This window comes from Danio rerio, chromosome 16 (genome assembly GCF_049306965.1).
Source record: "Danio rerio strain Tuebingen ecotype United States chromosome 16, GRCz12tu, whole genome shotgun sequence".
In the NCBI taxonomy this organism is placed as follows: domain Eukaryota; kingdom Metazoa; phylum Chordata; class Actinopteri; order Cypriniformes; family Danionidae; genus Danio; species Danio rerio.
This window is the reverse complement of record NC_133191.1, coordinates 9,269,861-9,289,311: the sequence shown is the minus strand read 5'-3', so window position 1 is coordinate 9,289,311 and position 19,451 is coordinate 9,269,861. Positions and strand designations below refer to the sequence as shown.

Genomic DNA, 19,451 nt, shown 5'->3' with positions numbered 1-19,451 from the left:
GATTCTTGCAGGCATTCCTAATAGGTCTAATTGGTTAATGTGTTGATAACAGATCATAGAGGTAGAAAGGAGCAAGGCCATGTACACATTTATAACATGTTTAACAGAACACTGAAAAAAAAAAACATGCAGGGTTCCCCACAATTCTTTTATGTCCCAACACAAATTAAGTTAGCTTATACTTAAGTACACTAAACCTAAAACAGTAAGTTGTCCCAACAATATCGCCATTTCAAATAAGTAGTTTGAACAAGCAGCTTTTTTTGAGTGAAGAAATTTTAAAGGTTTAAATTTTATTTGATAAATTTAAATGATAACGGATTAAAAATTTTGGGTGCAACTACTCTACCTGACAAAAGTCTTGTCTCCCAGTTGTAGGCGCAACAAATAAGTTGACTTCTATTTGATCATTTGGAAAAGTAGGAGAAGCTAGATTTTTCTAATGAATCATCTGTTGAACTGCACCTCAATCATCACACATACCTCAGAAGACCTATTGGAACCCGCATGGACCAGAGATTCTCACAGAAATCAGTCAAGTTTGGTGAAGGAAAATCATGATTTGGGGCTACATTCGGTATTGGTGCATGCGAGAGATCTGAAGAGCGGGTTGCAACATCAACAGCCCGAGGTATCAAGACATTTGTGCTGCAAACCACAGAAGAGGGCAAATTCTTCAGCATTATAGCGCTCCTCCTCACACTTCAACCTCCACATCAAAGTTCCTGAAAGCAAAGAAGGTCAAGGTGCTCAGGTATTGGCCAGCCCAGTCACCAGACATAAACATTGAGCATGTCTGGGGTGGTATCGAGGAGGCATTGAAGATGAATCAAAAGAATCTTGATGAACTCTGAGAGTCCTGCAAGAACGCTTTCTTTGCCATTCCAGATGACTTTATTAAATTATTTGAGTCACTGCAGAGATGTATGGATGCAGTCCTCCAAGCTCATAGGAGTTATATACAATATTCGTTCTTTTTCCGCTGCACCATGACTTTATATTTTATACTGTATGTTATTTCTGTTAAGGGACAAGACTTTTGTCTAAGCAAAGTCAGACCTTACTTAAATTATTAATTTAATTAAATAATTAAAAATTAAGGCATGATCATATTTTATTTTGGTAAAATAAGCGTAATCTAGAGGCTTTTGCCTTTCATACAAGTCACTTCTGATACCAATTGAACAACTAGAAGTCAAGTTATTATTTGTTGGATAAGATATGTTTGAAGGATATTATTTGTTGGATATTATAAACTTGGATAATACTTTAATTAGGTTGTGTATATGCTGTAATGACTTGGCCAAAAACCTTTTTTGGCTTAGAATGAACTGAAAAGTAAGAAAAATGTTGTTTCCTATTACATTTGCTGTTTGTTAAAACTACTTATTTAAAATGAACTAAAACAATGAATATTATGATTTTTGTTTATTTATTTAGGGACAACTTAATTGTTCAATCTACTCTTGAAAATACTAATAAGTTAACTTAATTCCTACATGTTGCACTGGCACAAATCGATTGTGTGCAACCCAGCATTTTTATACAGCGTAAGCCATTTATGAACTGACTACTGCTTCTCCGTATGCCCGGATTTCTATGCATATTAATGAGAAGGAACTTATTTGCGGTGACAGTCATTACCCCTCTCAGATATGTGAGCTCAAAAGCAGATCAGCGTCGCTGGGGAAATGCAGTGAATGTTTAGCTGGCTGCTGACCCAGATAGCTTTACGAACATCTTAATCTTTGGCAGGCCAACTTGCTTATCATCAGCTCAGCTCGCCTAAGTAGAGATATAACTCTTTTCCAATCATTCCCTTCATCCACCTCTGCACTTCGAAGCGAGTTTGATGGAATTTGGGATGCAGTAATCATTTGAAACTATGTTAGCGATGATATTAGGCGTCATGTTCTGAATTAGGCAAAAAATGATGCAGAAATATTTGATTCAGCGTATGTTGGAAAAAGAAAATCTTACTTAGAGTTTTTGTCCTACTTCTAGTCCGAATATCTGAAAATGCTTAACCCTTATCTGCACCTATTATGATAAATTTAAAATATATATATATATTTGACTGTTTTTCTTTTCTTAGAATGGCTTAACCCTCTGGGGTCGAAGACCGTGTATACGCGTTTTGACCTGTGGTGTCATCAAACTGCTGAAATTAACTTAAATAACACTTTCAGTTTTGATTGTGCAGATAAGATCAATACATCAATCGAATCTGTTATGTGTCTACTTTTTGTTGTTTACACTCACAACAACAAGAAACGTGTATACTTTGCAAAATAAGGAAAACACACAGTGTAGGCATTCTGTCTTTTCTCTCTAGGGAAATTAATATAAATAACATGTTGCCATATGGCAACACCATGCAGTAGAGGGTTAATTAAGTTGTGGTGTTTTCAGGAATAATATGTCAAAATTAAGAGTTTTTTTTTTGTTTTTTTTTTAAATAAGAAAAACAAATTTTTTTTCAAAGAGAAAACAAGATTATTTTGGAAGGGAAAACCCCGAAAACAGGACAATAAAGAAAATACTTCTTAATTTAAAGGGATAGCTCACCCAAAAATGAAAAAAAAAAAAAAATTTCTCACTTTTCGCTATTCTTTAGGTGGTTTCAAACCTTTATGTGTTTCTTTCTTGTTAAACACTATAGAAGATATTTTGAAGAAATCTGATAACCTGTAACCGTTGACTTGCATAGGAAGAAAAACAAATACCATGAAAGTCAATGGTTACAAGTTTTCAGCATTCTTCAAAATATCTTCTTGTGTGTTCACCGTTTGAAACAAGTAATGGGTGATTTTCATTTTTGGCCAAACCATCTCTTTAATAATGTCTTGATGTTTGGAATACAAACAAGATAAGTAGGCCACGGTGTTCTGAAGCATCACTGTATGCAGTAGGTAGGCTAGTCGGGCTAGTCGGTTTGTTTCTTAAGTTTAGACATTGCCCTATTTTACAGTACTAATGCTTGAGTGTCACAGATGTTGTTCTTCCAGTCAAACTTATAGTTTGTTGACTTTGCCTGCAGGTGGAAGAGATCGGCGTGGAGGACCAGTCCTTACATTTCCAGCCAGAAGTAACCATGACAGAATACGACAAGAAGACCTCAGGCGACTTATTGCGTACCTCGCAGGCATCCCCAGGTACTGCTTGTTTGTGTTTGTCTTTGTGCCGGTGCTAACACAGTTATGCAACATAATGCATGGCGGTAATAGATCAGGGGATGCCAGTGGAAACACTTAAGGATCGATCTTATGGCAGAACAGGCATGGAAGTCAGCCAGCAGCTGGAAATGCAGAGCTACAGTTCAGTCAACCCTGTTTGTTAAACATACAAATATTGTCTCCCAGATATAAAAAAGTAATGCATGAATACACTTAATTGAAAATGTATTCTACACATAGACATCACCTTTTTAAAAAGTACAACACATTTAGAAATAAAGGAAATCTCACTGGGACTGTATCTTTTCAAAAGGCACACTTTTGTACCAAACGGGTGGACATTAGTACCTTTAGGACAGTGGTGTTGCGTGGGGGGGCTTTAGGGGCTTATTCCTCTGATGCATGGCCGGTGTGGGACTCCTTTTCAGCCCTGGAGTTTCAAGCCTCAGACCGGCCCACCTCAGTTCACGACTGACTATATTAAAATAAGATCATTTCCAATTCAGTTTCTAATTACACTCTCACGTCTTTTTTTTTGAGAAAACAGCTGCTTTAGAACTTCAAATGTTCAACAACCCAAACAGTATTATATGTCTTAACAATAATAAAAAAAAAAAAAATATATATATATATATAAAAAATACTCAGACGAGGATCAAACCTGGGTAGGCGGCGTCGAAATCGAACGTGATAACCACTGGACCACAACGGTTGTATATAGTATGGTGACTCATCTGAGTTATATCATCATTAACCTGCGGGCTGGTTATATATAAAAAGAGCAGAGCTGCGGTAAAAAAATGAATACGAATTGTGGTCAAGTAAATAAATAAATTAATTTGAAAAGTGTGACTGCTGAGAGCAACAGATTCTGGAGCTAGGGACACCGGCCCTCGAGGCCAAAAAAACGGACCGGCCCACCGGGAATTCTCCCGGTCCTCCCGATTAGCCAATCCGGGCCTGCCCTGATGTATTGTCAAAAGCCCCTGATCTTTTGGAATATGTTGCACTTAAATAAAAATAGGTTGTTTAACATTTATTTTGGTATCTCAGTACTTAAATTTACCACATACATCATGCGCATTCCACTTAACGCAGCGTTTGTGTCGGGTAATTAAATAGTCAGCTGTTCAGCAGTACCCGTTTCTACCAGCAGGTGGGTGTGCCACTGTCCCACCACTGCACTTCATTCATTCATTATTTTTAGGAACTGAAGCTGATGTGGTAATAATACAACTGTTTTATGGAATGTTTTATGGATGCATGATCTTTGCAGCTTTAAAACACTTCAGTGTTTCTGTATCTGTAGTTACACTCTGTAAAAAGTGATGAGTTTGTTCATTTCTGTTTTGGACATGAACACAATGGCAAATCAGCGCTCTTTAAGAACACGCTCAACAGCCATCAAATGTTTGTGGTAAATAGACATTTTTTAAAATTTCAGCAATGATTGGTATTGAATTCCATGCTATTAACCTTTTTCTTTGTCGAATCTGGGGTAAATATGTCCATTTTCCTTACATTTTTTTTTTACATTTCTCCAGTCCAGTGACGGAGGATTTAAAAAAAAAAAGTATTAAATCATTCAGTCACCCTGATAGTCAAGCCCAAAATAATTCATCCTACTGGGGTATGAATGTTTTTGGGCTTTACTGTATCTTGGTGTTTCTAGAGTGGTCTGGTAGTTGCTGGGTTTTCTTTGCTCAGATTCAGCATGTTCTAGTGAAATAATAATTTTTTTGGCATTTTGCCTTTATTTGACAGAATAGGAAGTAAAGTGGAAGAAAGAGGGACAGAAGATCAAGAAAAGGTCCATGAGCCAGGATTCTAACTCAGTACTTGCTTTTGCGATATATGTCAGTGCTCTAACCACTTAGTTATCAATCTGACAAAACTTTTTGAAGCTTCATTTTGTTTTATTTTAATATTAATGTCATTTCATATTCAACATCTATTTTCATTTCCACATGTCATGCATTTGCAAGGATTAATTATTATATTTGGTTGTTCTGTTGAACGCAAAAGAAGATATTTTGTACGATGTTAGAAACTCTTTGACATTCATAGTATTTGCCTTTCCTAGTATTGACGTCAGTGGTTACAGGTTTTCAACATTCTTCAGAATATCTTCTTTAGTGTTCAACAGCACAAAAAAGTCAAGAGCGAGTAAATAATGACAGATTTTTTAGTTTTTTTGGGTGAACCATCCTTTTAACAATCACATTGGAGTTCACTATTAACCACCACCCAGAACACTTGTGAGTAGAGCATTCATTTTTCAATGTGCAGCTCTAGCTTAGCCCTTTAATGGTGTGATTTTGTTACTTAAAAACATCACATGGCCAGTTTATCTTTTCTCTGCTGTGTCCTACAGTTAGCATTGATTTGACTCGGTGAAACTCCACCAGCTCCACGTGAATCTCTTGCTTCCAGCCAGAGGGTTTTTAGCTCTGCACAGTTCAAAACTTTATGTAGGTTATCATCTGCCACAGGGCTCTCCCAAACTTCATATCTGTTCTGTGGTCTATAACCGCTCTGTTTCAGCAACACAGAAAAATACAGATATTCATAACTTCAACATTTCTACCGGTATAAACAGACTCTCTTCTTCTGCACAGAATGTGTGCTAGTTTTAAAATAAATATTGCATTTTTAGCAATATTGAGTATGATGTTGAAAACCTAGATTTGTTTAGGAAAACAAGAGGTTTTTTGAGGCAGCGTGTTCATACAGTTGAAGTCAGAATTGGAAGCCCCCTACTAATTTTATTCTTCTTTAAATATTTTCCAAATGGTGTGAAACAGAGCAAGGAAATTTTCACAGTATGTCTGATAACATTTTTTTCTTCTGTAGAAAGTCTTATTTGTTTTATTTTGGCTAGAATAAAAGCACATTTTATTTTTTTAGACTCCATTTTAGGGGCAAATTTATTAGCCCCTTTAAGCTATATTTTTTCTCAATAGTCAACAGAACAAACCATCATTATACAATAACTTGCCTAATTACCCTAACCTGCCTAGTTAACCTAATTAACCTAGTTAAGCCTTTAAATGTCACTTTAAGCTGTACAGAAGTGATTTGAAAAACATCTAGTAAAATATTAATTACTGTCAACATGGCAAAGATGCAATAAATCGGTAATTAGAAATGAGTTATTAAAACTATTATGCTTAGAAATGTGTTGAGAAAATCTTCTCTCCATTAAACAGAAATTGGTGAAAAAATTAACAAGCGGTCTAATAATTCAGGGGGGCTAATAATTCTGACTTCAACTGTAGATGCTTACAGCCATTGTTTTTGGTGTATCGTGCAGGGGCATTGTAAAGCGGAGGGGAAGTATATTATATGTTCTGCCCTCTAAGAAATATTATTGTTGTGATATTGTGTATAGGGCTGTGCAATCTGACAATATACTACATATCGTATGGACAAAATAAAAAGTATGTAATATATATGTATGTATATATGTATATATAAGTATGTATAAGTATTCATATAATGCTTTATCATTTATACCATGGTGTCACATGTCACATGTTTATGTTATCCATTTTTAATAAGGAATACCCTAGGTGCTATTTTATTTATATCATGAAAAATTAAGTATAGTATATAGCACAATATACACTCACCGGCCACTTTATTAGGCACCGGTCCAACTGCTCGTTAACACAAATTTCTAATTATCAATCACATGGCAGCAACTCAGTGCATTTAGGCATGTGGACATGGTCAAGACTGGCTGGTCTGAGTATTTCAGAAAGTGCTGATCTACTGGGATTTTTACTCACAACCATCTTTAGAGTTAATAGAGAATGGTCCGAAAAAGAGAAAATATTCAGTGAGCGGCAGAGGAGAATGGCCAGACTGGTTCGAGCTGATAGAAAGGCAACAGTAACTCAAATAACCACTCATTACAATCGATGTATGCAGAAGAGCATCCCTGAATGCACAACACGTCCAAAGGCAGATGGGCTACAAAAAAAATCTGAAAAATCAAATTTTTTACAGTTTTTACAGCCTTTGCTGTGAAGCTCTAAATTGAGCTCAGGTACATTCTGTTTCCACTGATCAATCTTGATGTTTCAGCAGCTTAATTGGAGTTCATCTGTGATAAATTCAGCCGATTGGACATGATATAGGCATACACCTGTCTATATAAGGTCCCAGGGTTGACAGTGCAAGTCAAAGCAAAAACCAAGCATAAAGACAAAAGAATTGTCTGTAGACCTCCGAGACAGGATTGTCTCGAGGCACAAGGCTGGGGAAGGTTACAGAACAATTTCTGCTGCCAAAGTTCCAATGAGCACAGTGGCCTCCATCCTCCGTAAGTGGAAGATGTTTGGAACCACCAGGACTCTTCCAAGAGCTGGCCGGCCATCTAAGCTGAGTGATCAGGGGAGAAGGGCCTCAGTCAGGGAGGTGATCAATAATCTAAGGGTGCTTTCACACCTGCCTTATTTAGTTCAATTGAATCGCACTAGAGTTCGCTTCCCCTTTTGGTACGGTTCTTTTGGGCAGGTGAGAATGCAGCAATCGTACTCGAGTGCGCACCAAAATTGGACCAAATAAGCATACAGAGACCTGCTTGAAGAGCTGGTCTCGGTACGCTTTCAAACGAACCCTGGAACGGTTCGTTTGTGGTGAGAATGAGATTCGTACTAAAACAGGTCCAACCGCAAAAAGTACTGCGCGTTTTGGACTAATCCAGCTGCCGTAGGCCGATGCGCTGTGCATTATTGGATATGGAGAAAAAATATTTGTTGACAGTGCTTTACCAACAGAGAGAGAGGGGAAAACATTACCTGATGGATCGTTGGTAATATTTCCGCAAGATGACCATGTCGCAGTTTAGTTAAATTAATTCACGGCTCCTCCTGAAGTGACGAGTGATGCATTAAACACTGCTTTCCAGCCGCGGCCGTGCTTCATTTTCGTAATGTATAGTTCGTCTAAAGCAGGGATACAATCAGCCAGCGCAGTCGTCCCTCCAGAGTTAAAGGTTTTGTTTACCTGCGGGAGTTCGCTGGCATTTTCCCGCACGTGAATTCTGACCAATCAGTAAGGCAAGGCAAGTTTATTTATATAGCACATTTCATACACAGTGGCAATTCAAAGTGCTTTCATAAACAGGAATAAAAAAGACAAGTTTAGCAACATAAAATGCAGACAATAAAAATTATTAAAAACAGATAAAAACAAATTAAAATTAGTTAAAATAGGTTATAAAAGAATGAAAAAGAAAACGAAAAACATAATAGTGCGATCTGTCGGACGCAGCACAGTGCTCATTCAGTAAAGGCACAGCTAAACAGATGTTTAGTAATAAGCAGTTTAGGAAATATGTTTAACAACATCTGGCCAATGAGAGATGTGGATTTTGTCAGATGACTGCATTTTGGTTCGTTTCAACTGGTTCGGACCAAAGCCAGCAGTGTGGTGTGAAAACGACCCAAAGACGGCAAAAGATGCAACAAATTATCATTTATTGCGCTTGGTCCGGACCAAATGAAGCGAACTACAGATGTGAAAGCAACCTAATGGTCATTCTGTCTGAGCTCCAGCTAAATAAATTAATTTAATACATTTTGAAATAAGGCTGTAACATAAAAAAATGGAAAAAGATGAGCGCTATCAATATTTTCCAGATGCACTGTATATAACGATAATATATTCATAATATATATGTTATTAAAATGGAAAAGTTATTTCATTAAAAATAATAAATAATTAATAAATAAAAAGTAAAAGGTGAAAGTAATAATACAATATATGAACACAGAGAGCTTTGGTGAGGGTTCAGCCTTTCTCTCTCTCTTTCTCATTCGCTCACTCACTCAGAGAGGGAGGTCAGTGATTTAGAGTTTTGCTCAGTGGAGAGTCAGACCAGAGGAGTGCAGCTGTGGATATGAAAACACCCTTGACTTAAAAGGCTGTTATTCAAGCTAGAGATCTTATTAGCCAGCATCTCTTTTCATTTATGTTGATAATATAGCAGTTTTCTCTCAAGCAGGATCCGAACATTTGGGTAAATGTCATTCTATCTGATTTGCTGAGGGATTTGTAGAGATCTCTTAAAACAGCAACTCTCATTTACCTCCTAATTTCGTTGAGCGTCAGCAATTTTGCAGAGGAGCTGATTCTGTGTTTTTTATTTTGTTTGTCTGTGTAGCGAGGAGGTGAGCAGGCATGGCTTCACGGTCATCGTGGATATGCGAGGATCCAAATGGGATTCTATCAAACCTCTGCTGAAGATCCTGCAGGAGTCCTTTCCTTCCTGCATCCACGTCGCTCTCATCATCAAGCCTGACAACTTCTGGCAGAAGCAGAGGACCAATTTTGGCAGTTCAAAGTTTGAATTTGAGGTGAGCGCTTTCTTTAAATTTGGGAATTTGCTTTATTTGGGAACTTTGTTTATTTGTTTTGATATAAATTTTATATATTACTTTCGGTAACACTTTACTTGAATAGGGTATTCATAGGACTGTCACAAAACATTTATAATCATGACATTTTAGGCATGTTTAAGTGATTAAATGTCATTCACTCAGTTATGTCACTTTAGATGCAGAGATGTTTTCCATGACACCTTGACATAAACAAATGCATCATAACATATCTTTGTCTCATAACAATTTGACTAATAAATACATGATAAAATGTCAGTCATTACAACTTGACATACATTGCATGTCTTTGTCTTTTCATGACAACTTGACAAACAAATGCTTCATAACATGTCTTTGTCATTGTCCTAAAAACTTGAATGAACAAATGCATCATAACGTGTTTGGTTTTATGACAACTTGACTAACAAACTTACCATAACATGTCTTCGCCATGACAACTTGACATAAACGAATGCATCATAACATGTCTTTGTCATGACAACTTGACATAAACGAATGCATCATAACATGTCTTTGTCATGACAACTTGACATAAACAAATGCATCATAACATGTCTTTGTCATGACAACTTGACATAAACAAATGCATCATAACATGTCTTTGTCATGACAACTTGACATAAACAAATGCATCATAACATGTCTTTGTCATGACAACTTGACATAAACAAATGCATCATAACATGTCTTTATCTTTGTCATGACAAATAGACTTAAAAATGCATCATAACATGTGTTTCTTTGTTATGATAAATAGACAAACAACTGCATTATAACATGTCTATATATTTATTATGACAAATAAACAAACAAATGCATCATAACATGTCTTAATATTTATTATGACAAATAGACAAACAAATACGTCATAATATGTCTTTGTCTCATGACAACTTGGCAAAAAACAAAATAAAATGTTTGTCATCACAACTGCATCATAGCATGTCTTTGTCTTTGTCATGACAACTTAAATGAGCAAATGCATCATAACATGTCTTTGTTTTTGTCATGACAAATAAATCATAACATGTCTTTTACAAACAAATAGATCATAATATGTCTTTGTCTCATGACAACTTGGCAAAAAACATAACGAAATGTTTGTCATCACAACTTGACATGAACACATACATCACAACATGTTTTTGTCATTGTCTTAAACTTAAATGAAAAAATGCATCATAACGTGTTTGATTTTATGACAACTTGACTCACAAATGTATCATAACATGTCTTTGTCATTGTCATGACAACTTGACTTAAACAGATGCATCATAACATGTCTTTATCTTTGTCATGACAAATAAACACAAATGCATCTTAACATGTCATTGTCATTGTCATGTAAGCTTGACAAACAATTGCCTCGTATGTCTTTGTCATGAAAACTTCACATAAACAGATGCATCATAACATGTCTTTGTCATCACAACTTGACAAAATCAAATACAACATATCATCTCTTTATCTTTGTTATGACAAATAGACATAAACAAATCATTGACAACTTGACATCAATGACAACTTAACTAATAAATACATGACCAAAGACATGTCTTTGTTATGACAACTTCACAAATACATCATAAAATGTCTTTGTTGTCACAACTTGACATTAACAAATACATCATAACATTTCTTTATCTTTGTCATGACAACTTGACATAAACGAATGCATCATAACATGTATTTGTTTGTCAAGTTGTCAAGACAAAGACATGTTATTATGAATTTGCTTGTCATAACAAAGATAAAGACATGTTATGATGTATTTGTTTGTCAAGTTGTCATGACAAAGACATCATAACATGTCTTTATCTTTGACAAACAGACAAAAAATGCATTATAACATGTCTTTGTCTTTGTCAGACATAAATGAATGCACCATAACATGTCTTTGTTATGACAGAAAAACAAATGCACCATAACATGTCTTTATCTTTGTCATGACAACTTGACATAAATGAATACTTCATAACATGTTTTTATCTTTGTTATGATAGACAGACATAAACGAATGCATCATAACATGTTTGTATCTTTGTTATGACAACTTGACATTACCAAGACAAGCAAACCTGTCAGTGTCTTTGTCATGACAAAACGGCATTACCAAGACAACATAACTCGTCATAAATCTGTCATAAACATAAATGGGATGAGGCCATTATAATTGTTACATCTTTCATTCTTTTATGGTCAAAATAATTTTGTCGTTAGACTTTATCACATGTCGTTTGACGCTGTTATAAAATTATTTGACAAGGTATTGACACATTTACTAAGACATTATAATGACAAAAGTGATCAGAAATAAGTCATGACTCATTTATTATGACCTCATGCCAATCATGTTTATGACTGTTTTATGACAAAGTTATGTTGCTTTGTTACATTGTATACTGCAATATCATATTGTCATGACAAAAACAAAGACAAGTTAGGTTGTATTTTGTTATGTCAAGTTGTCATAAAGATATCTCAAACAATGTCACCTTTGCATTCTAAATGTCATTACTGTGTATGAAACTTAACAACAGTTGTCATAAGCATGCATATTCACAATTATAAAGGTCTTATGAACAACCCCTTCAAATAAAGTGTTCTCCTAATATTTTTATTATTAATCCTTAAATCTATTATGTGATATTACAACACCTTCTAGAGAAAGAAAGAACTAGCACAGTCTTCTCATGTTTTACTAGAGCATTTCATATATTGCTGGTGTGAAAGTGGAGCTGTCAATTACATCTGACCTATTTCTTCAAACAGCTGAGAGAAAGACGTGTGCAGTGTGTGTTATATTTAATCTGAAGGCTTAATCTCCCTGCGGAGGCTTCTTAAATTAACACATCCAGTGCAGCACTGGATTGCAAAGTGTTATTACTCTGTGATTTATATGTAATCAAATCATAGAAAGTGTTTTCAAATGGACTCCAGGTATGAATTTTTTTACATATAAACCCTAAAATACTTTTAATTGCAACAATGTAGTGAAGACCTAATTTTTTTGGGGATCTGATATCAGTCCATCATGAACTGTCAGGTGTCCCCTATCCCCTCATATGCCTGATGTTGTCTGTAATAACATGACCTGAGCTGCAATTCCTGGAATGTTTTTTCTGGCTTCTTTAAGTAACCCGTGCAGTGTAACCGATCCAGTATTTAGCGTATTCTAAAGAGTCTTTAATTTTAAATGGCAACTGCTGCTTCAGTCATCAACCAAACTCAAAAATATAGCAATTTTTAGTAAATCATGTAATGATTTTAAACCATACCAAAGAATATAGAATACACAAGAAATGTCACTGGTATAGTTTTTAATGGGGAAAAGTGTAATGATCAACATGGCAAATGAAGCCCCGCCTTCTAGCAGAGGAGGCGCTCCTTAGGCCCTCCTCACAATCTCCCGAGGAGGGGCTCAGACCAGCTGTGAGTTTTTGCAGATTTTGTGTGATTAGAATGTTTAGAATTGAAGCTAAAGACAGTTGTTGTTTATTTGATTGATCATTCCTAATATTAAATTTAATTACAAGCTTGGCGACCATTTTTTGAGAGATTGATTTTCATTACAGGATGCTATATATATATATATATATATATATATATATATATATATATATATATATATATATATATATATATATATATATATATATATATATATATATATATATATATATATATATATATACACATATATATATATATATATATATATATATATATATACACATATATATATATATATATATATATATATATATATATATACACATATATATATATATATATATATATATATATATATACACACATATATATATATATATATATATATATATATATATATATATATATATATATATATATATATATATATATATATATATATATATATATATATATATATACATATATATATATATATATATATATATATATACATATATATATATATATATATATATATACATATATATACATATATATATATATATATATATACATATATATATATATATATATATATATATATATATATATATACATATATATATATATACATATATATATACATATATATATATATATATATATATATATATATATATATATATATATATACATATATATATATATATATACATATATATATATATATATATATATATATATATATATATATATATATATATATATATATATATATATATATATATATATATAATGCATCCTGAAAAACAAATTTGATATATATATTGATAGTGCCTTTTTATACAGTGTATGTTAACTTCTGGTTTTATATATATATATATATATATATATATATATATATATATATATATATATATATATATATATATATATATATATATATATTAGTTAAAACTAAAAAGTTAACATAAACTGTATAAAAAGGCACTAAACTAAAGTTTTGACTAAACTTTTTGTCTTTTAGGTAAGTTAGGAATATCAAATTTGTTTCTGTTACTCTTTATAGCAGAATAATGAGAGAGATATTTTTTGAGAAATTGTTATAACTTTTCTTTTAAGTCAAGTTTACATACAATAAGATTATTATGCATCTGAAAAAGCTCAGATGATGGTGTCAAGGTTTTGGAAGTTTCTGATTGGCTAATTAACAACATTTGAGTTAATTGGATGCACAACTGTAGAATAGTATTTAGGGAAAACCTCAAACACACTGCTTACTTGTGTTACAACATGGGAAAATCAACCAAGCCAGAATCAACAAAAAAAGCTAGATTACAATTTGCTAAATTACACTTGGAAAAATAGAGACATTTTGGAGACATGTTCTGTGGTCTAGTGGAACTAGGATTAAACTGTTTGGCCTTAATGACCAGTGTTACATTTATAGGACAAATGCTGCAGGAGAGACTAGTCCACTTAACAGCATAGATGGCATCATGTAGAAAGAACATTATGTAAAAAACTGAAACAACAACTGAAGAAGTCAGCCAGGAAATTAAAACTTGGCCACAAATTGGTCTTTCAAAGAGACCATGTTCCTAAGCATACTGCTAAATTAGTTAAAAAATGTGCTTTAAGGACAACGGAGTGAATGTTTTGGAGTGGCCATCACAAAGCCCTGATCTCAATCCTATAGAAGATTTGTGGGCAGAGTTGAAAAAGCTTGTGCGAGCAAGACAGTCGACAAATCTGACACAGTTACACCAATTCTGGCAGGAGGAATGGGCCAAAATTCCTTCAAACTATTGTGAGAAGCTTGTGGAAGGATACCCAAAACATTTGACCAAAGTTATACAGTTTAAAAGCAAAGCTAAAGAAATACCAAGGAAATGTATGTTAAATTTTTACTGTCAAGAAATTAATAAAAAATTCCCAAAAAAAATATTCTCTCATAATTCTGGCATTGTAAACTATTTAGGTTATCCTAACGGACCTAACATAGTAAACGTTTTGTATGATTTACCATCAGACATTTAAAAAAAAAAGGTTATATTCCTTTTTTTTCTGAGTGTATGTTAATTTCTGGTTTCAATTGTGTACATATATCACATGTAATGTTTTGAGAATGTTATTGGTTCTTTTCTTTGAACATCTCATTTTCATTGCTGTATAGAAGAGGATTTAATGGTATCATATTGCTGTGCTAATAACAATATATAGCCTGTGTATTCTATCCCATACATTCAAAATATGATCCAAATCTCCTTTTTTCTTATCCTTTCAGACCATCATGGTGTCCCTCGAGGGTTTGACCAAAGTGGTGGATCCATCCCAGCTGACTCCAGACTTCGAAGGCAGTCTTGATTACGACCATGAGGAGTGGATCGAAGTTCGAGTGGCCTTCGAAGACTTCACAAGCAATGCAGCTCGCATACTAGCCCGTTTAGAAGAACTCCAAGACATGCTGTCCCAGCGGGAGCTGCCGTCCGACCTCGATGGGTCTCGGCGTGCCATGGAGGAACACGCTTCCCTCAAGAAAAAGGTGACTAAAGCCCCTGTGGAGGAGTTAGATACTGAAGGTCAGCACCTACTGCAGCGAATCCAGTGTGCGGATAAAGGAAGAGGGGATATCCAGGGTTTAGCTCCAAAAGTCCAGGCGCTCCTGGATAAACTTCACGGCACTCGCCAGCATCTGCACCAAGCCTGGCACTTGCGCAAACTCAAACTGGACCAGTGCTTTCAGCTGCGACTCTTTCAGCAGGACGCAGAGAAGGTGAGAACATCCAATACAGTCAAACAATTGTCAAAAGTATCGAGTTCGGTACTGAAATTTAGATTACACTAGATTTTACTCATTTGTCAGTAGAATAATCAGCTATAATAAACAATTTATAATGTATGTTTGTGCACAGATTAATACCAGCATATTTAAATCCACGTCTCCCATTTCAGTTCAGTTTTTTTTCCTTCTCAATAGATGTTCGATTGGATTGTCCACAATAAAGGCCTGTTCCTGACCACCTACACCGAGATAGGAGCCAACCATCAGCACGTGATGGAGCTGCAGACACAACACAACCACTTTGCGATGAACTGCATGGTAAGACTGGATCCAGTGGTCCAGCAGTAATATCTGTCAGCACCTGAGGCGTTAAAACAGTGATGCGTGTTACACCATTAGAATGATGTGCGTTTGTGCACGTGCCCTGACTCGCTTATCCACGCAAGAATGAGTTTTCTGTTGTCGAATGACGGTTTCAGGTTTATTTATTTCCAGCATAGCAATACCAAGATTGCATTATTACAGAAATCACACCCATGCATCAATACAAAATAAACCCAAATAAAAGCAAATTAATGAAATAGAAAAGTACAAATACGACACTTCTAATTGTATTGCAAATAAACCATAAAGTTCTACATCAGTGTGGAATAAGTGTAGCATTTTGTCCTTGTTTTGTATAGTGTCTGATTTCTTTGTTTTTTTATGTAGCCAACTAGTTTTTCCTCTTGTTAGAAATAGATCACAAAGAGGATGATCACTCTATATATTTTAATTTAATTTAATTTATTTTATTTTATTTTAATTTGTAATATTTTTTATTTTAATTTATTTGTATTTTTTGTTTATATAATCAAAAAAATATWTWTATATATATATATATATATATATATATATATATATATATATATATATATATATATATATATATATATATATTTTTTATTATTACTTTATTTATCTTTTAATTCTTTATTTTATTTTAAAGTTAATACATTTTTATTATAGTTTCTTTTATTGTTATGTATTTTTTTGATTCTATATATATTTTTATTTATAATTAAAAATGTATTAAATTATTAAACAATATTTTACTTTTATTTTTATTTTATTATTTTATTTTATTATTTTATTTTACTTAATTACTTTATTGTTTTGAAAGTTTAATTTAATTTATTAAAAATTTAATTACATTTTATTATTATTTATGTATTTTATTTTATTTGCTTATAGTTTATTATTTTTTATTTTATTATTATTTATTATTATTTTATTTTATTCTATATATTTTATTCAATTTTTTTTTTATTGGTTTAAATTTTTTGAATAAAACTTTATTTTAAATGTATTTTAATTTCATTTAATTAATATTAAGTTATTTTTTTATTTAATTTTATTTTATATATTTAATTTAATTATTACATTTATTTTATTTAATTTTTAAATTAATATTTTATTTTATTTTCAGTATATTTGGAGAGTATGTAATGCCACTGGAGAATAGTGACTAGGACATCATCCTTGTGTGTGTGATTTATATATGTGACCACTGCAGACTTGTTAATCACCCCCAGTAGGTTTCAAAGGCACAGAGTTTCACCAGAAAAAAAAAACTGCATGGCATCAATCACAGATTTTCCATCTCTATGATCTCATCTGCCATCTGCCCATCCATATCTAAACAGAACTGCTGTTCAGCCAATCAGAAGTGTCTACGTGCAGCGTGACCTCTGCATGCAAATGGCCAATACAGTGTGTTCCCATTTTAACTCATTAAGAATAGTGGGACACACTTTACAATTACTGTAGTTAATGTTACTTAATAAATTGACTTAGATAAACTAAAAATGAATAAAAATGTACAACATTTACTAATGTAGAATTTACTAATAAGAACCTGCTTAATAGCACTCAAATGAAATAGACATTTTTGACATTTCAGTACAGATTTGTCGAAAACTTCGTACTTTTATACACTTTATTGGGCCCTGAAACATTAACAAAAATGCATTAACATATATGTCTGCATAAGTAAAACATGATTTAATTTCAATGAAATGGAGTCAGAAAAAAATGTAAGAAAATAACTGTGTCAAACTGTATCAGTTTTGAAAGTAGGTCTACAGAAGACCAAAAGTTATTATTTGGCTCAGTCAGTTACATTGATTCACTTCAGTGACAACGTGATGTTGCAAAATTGATCTGTTACGAAATACATTTCAGCTGCTCCACAGAAGTAGTCAGAAGTGTCATTGTTCAGCTCAGTTAATTTCAGGCTTTGTGCGTTCTTATCCATTAGTTTTTGATTATTTTAGGCTACCTGATGGTTGAGTTTTAATAACATTAATACATAAATTTTAAAACATACTTAAATTAAAGTGAATTTCAATTAAATTGATTAATGACATTATTATTATTATTATTATTATTATTATTATTATTATTATTATTATTATTATTATTATTATTATTATTATTATTATTTGCAGCAGCATATTAACTCTACATATTAGTTTTGATCATTTTTGTTTGGAATATAGCATCTGTTTTTGTGTTTGTTCTATGCAAATAATGGAACCAAACTTGAGAAGAGAGTTTGAAAATGCACATAAACATAATATATTGGGTACACCTAACTAGTACCAAGTTGGACCTGCTTATGCCTTCAGAACTACCTTAATCCTTGATGGCATAGATGCTGTATTGGGTTGAGATCTGGTGACTGTGGAGGCCATTTGAGTACAGGGAACTCGTTGTCATGTTCAAGAAAAAAGTCTGAGATGATTTGTGCTTTTATGACATGGTGTGTTATTCTGCTGGAAGTAGCCATCAAAAGATGGGTACACTGTGGTCATAAAGAGATGAACATGGTCAGCATCAATATTTAGGTTGGCTGTGGCGTTGACACGACGCTCCATTTGTACTAATGGGTCCAAAGTGTGCCAAGAAAATGCCCCCCACACCATTACACTATCACCACCAGCCTTAACCTGTATGCAGGATGGATCCATGCTTTCATGCTGTTGATGCCAAATTCTGACTGTACTATGCGAATGTCACAGCAGAAATCGAGACTCATCAGACCAGGCAACATTTTTCCAGTCTTCTAGTGTCCAATGTTGGTGAGCCTGTGCGAATTGTGGCCTCAGTTTCCTGTTCTTAGCTGACAGGAGTGGCACTCGGTGTGGTCTTCTGTTGCTGTAGCCCATCTGCCACAAGGTTGGACATGTTATGCGTTCAGAGATGCTCTTCTGCATTTCTCCCTTGTAATAAGTGAATATTCGAGTTACTGTTGCCTTTCTATCAGCTTAAATCGGTCTGGTCATTCTCAATTGCGCTCAAGGATCTGCCGCTCGCTGGATATTTTTTGTTTCTGTTTTGTTTTTTTAGGACCATTTTCTGTAAACCCTAGAGATGGTTGTGCATGAAAATCCCAGTAGATCAGCAGTTTCTGAATTGCTCAGACCAGCCCGTCAGGCATCAACAATCATTCCACGTTCAAAGTCACTTCATCTCTCTTCCCCATTCTGATGCTCGGTTTGAACTGCAGCAGATCGTGTTGACCATGTCCACATGCATACATGCATTGAGTTGCTGTCATGTTATTGGCTGATTAGACATTCGCGTTAACGAGCAGTTAGACAG

At 33.8% G+C, this 19,451-nt stretch overlaps 2 protein-coding genes across 26 annotated transcripts in view; both read left to right on the top strand.

Moving 5' to 3' along the window:
- Nucleotides 1-19,451, top strand: part of LOC141378159 (uncharacterized) — a 416,515-nt gene that overhangs the window by 37,283 nt on the left and 359,781 nt on the right. The window lies entirely within an intron of this gene.
- Nucleotides 1-19,451, top strand: part of triob (trio Rho guanine nucleotide exchange factor b) — a 252,209-nt gene that overhangs the window by 78,860 nt on the left and 153,898 nt on the right. For 21 of the 25 annotated variants that reach the window (XR_012391967.1, XR_012391966.1, XR_012391965.1 and 18 more), the window contains 4 exons: nt 3,041-3,155; nt 9,349-9,541; nt 15,309-15,797; nt 16,002-16,124. Coding sequence is in view for 13 of the 25 variants with exons in the window: in XM_073925797.1 (XP_073781898.1) it covers nt 3,041-3,155; nt 9,349-9,541; nt 15,309-15,797; nt 16,002-16,124 (920 nt within the window). In the remaining 12 variants the exon portion in view is untranslated. Of the gene's footprint in view, nt 1-3,040; nt 3,156-9,028; nt 9,205-9,348; nt 9,542-15,308; nt 15,798-16,001; nt 16,125-19,451 lie in introns of those variants that run through there. The other 4 variants (XR_012391970.1, XM_073925802.1, XM_073925806.1 and 1 more) reach the window with 2 other exon arrangements.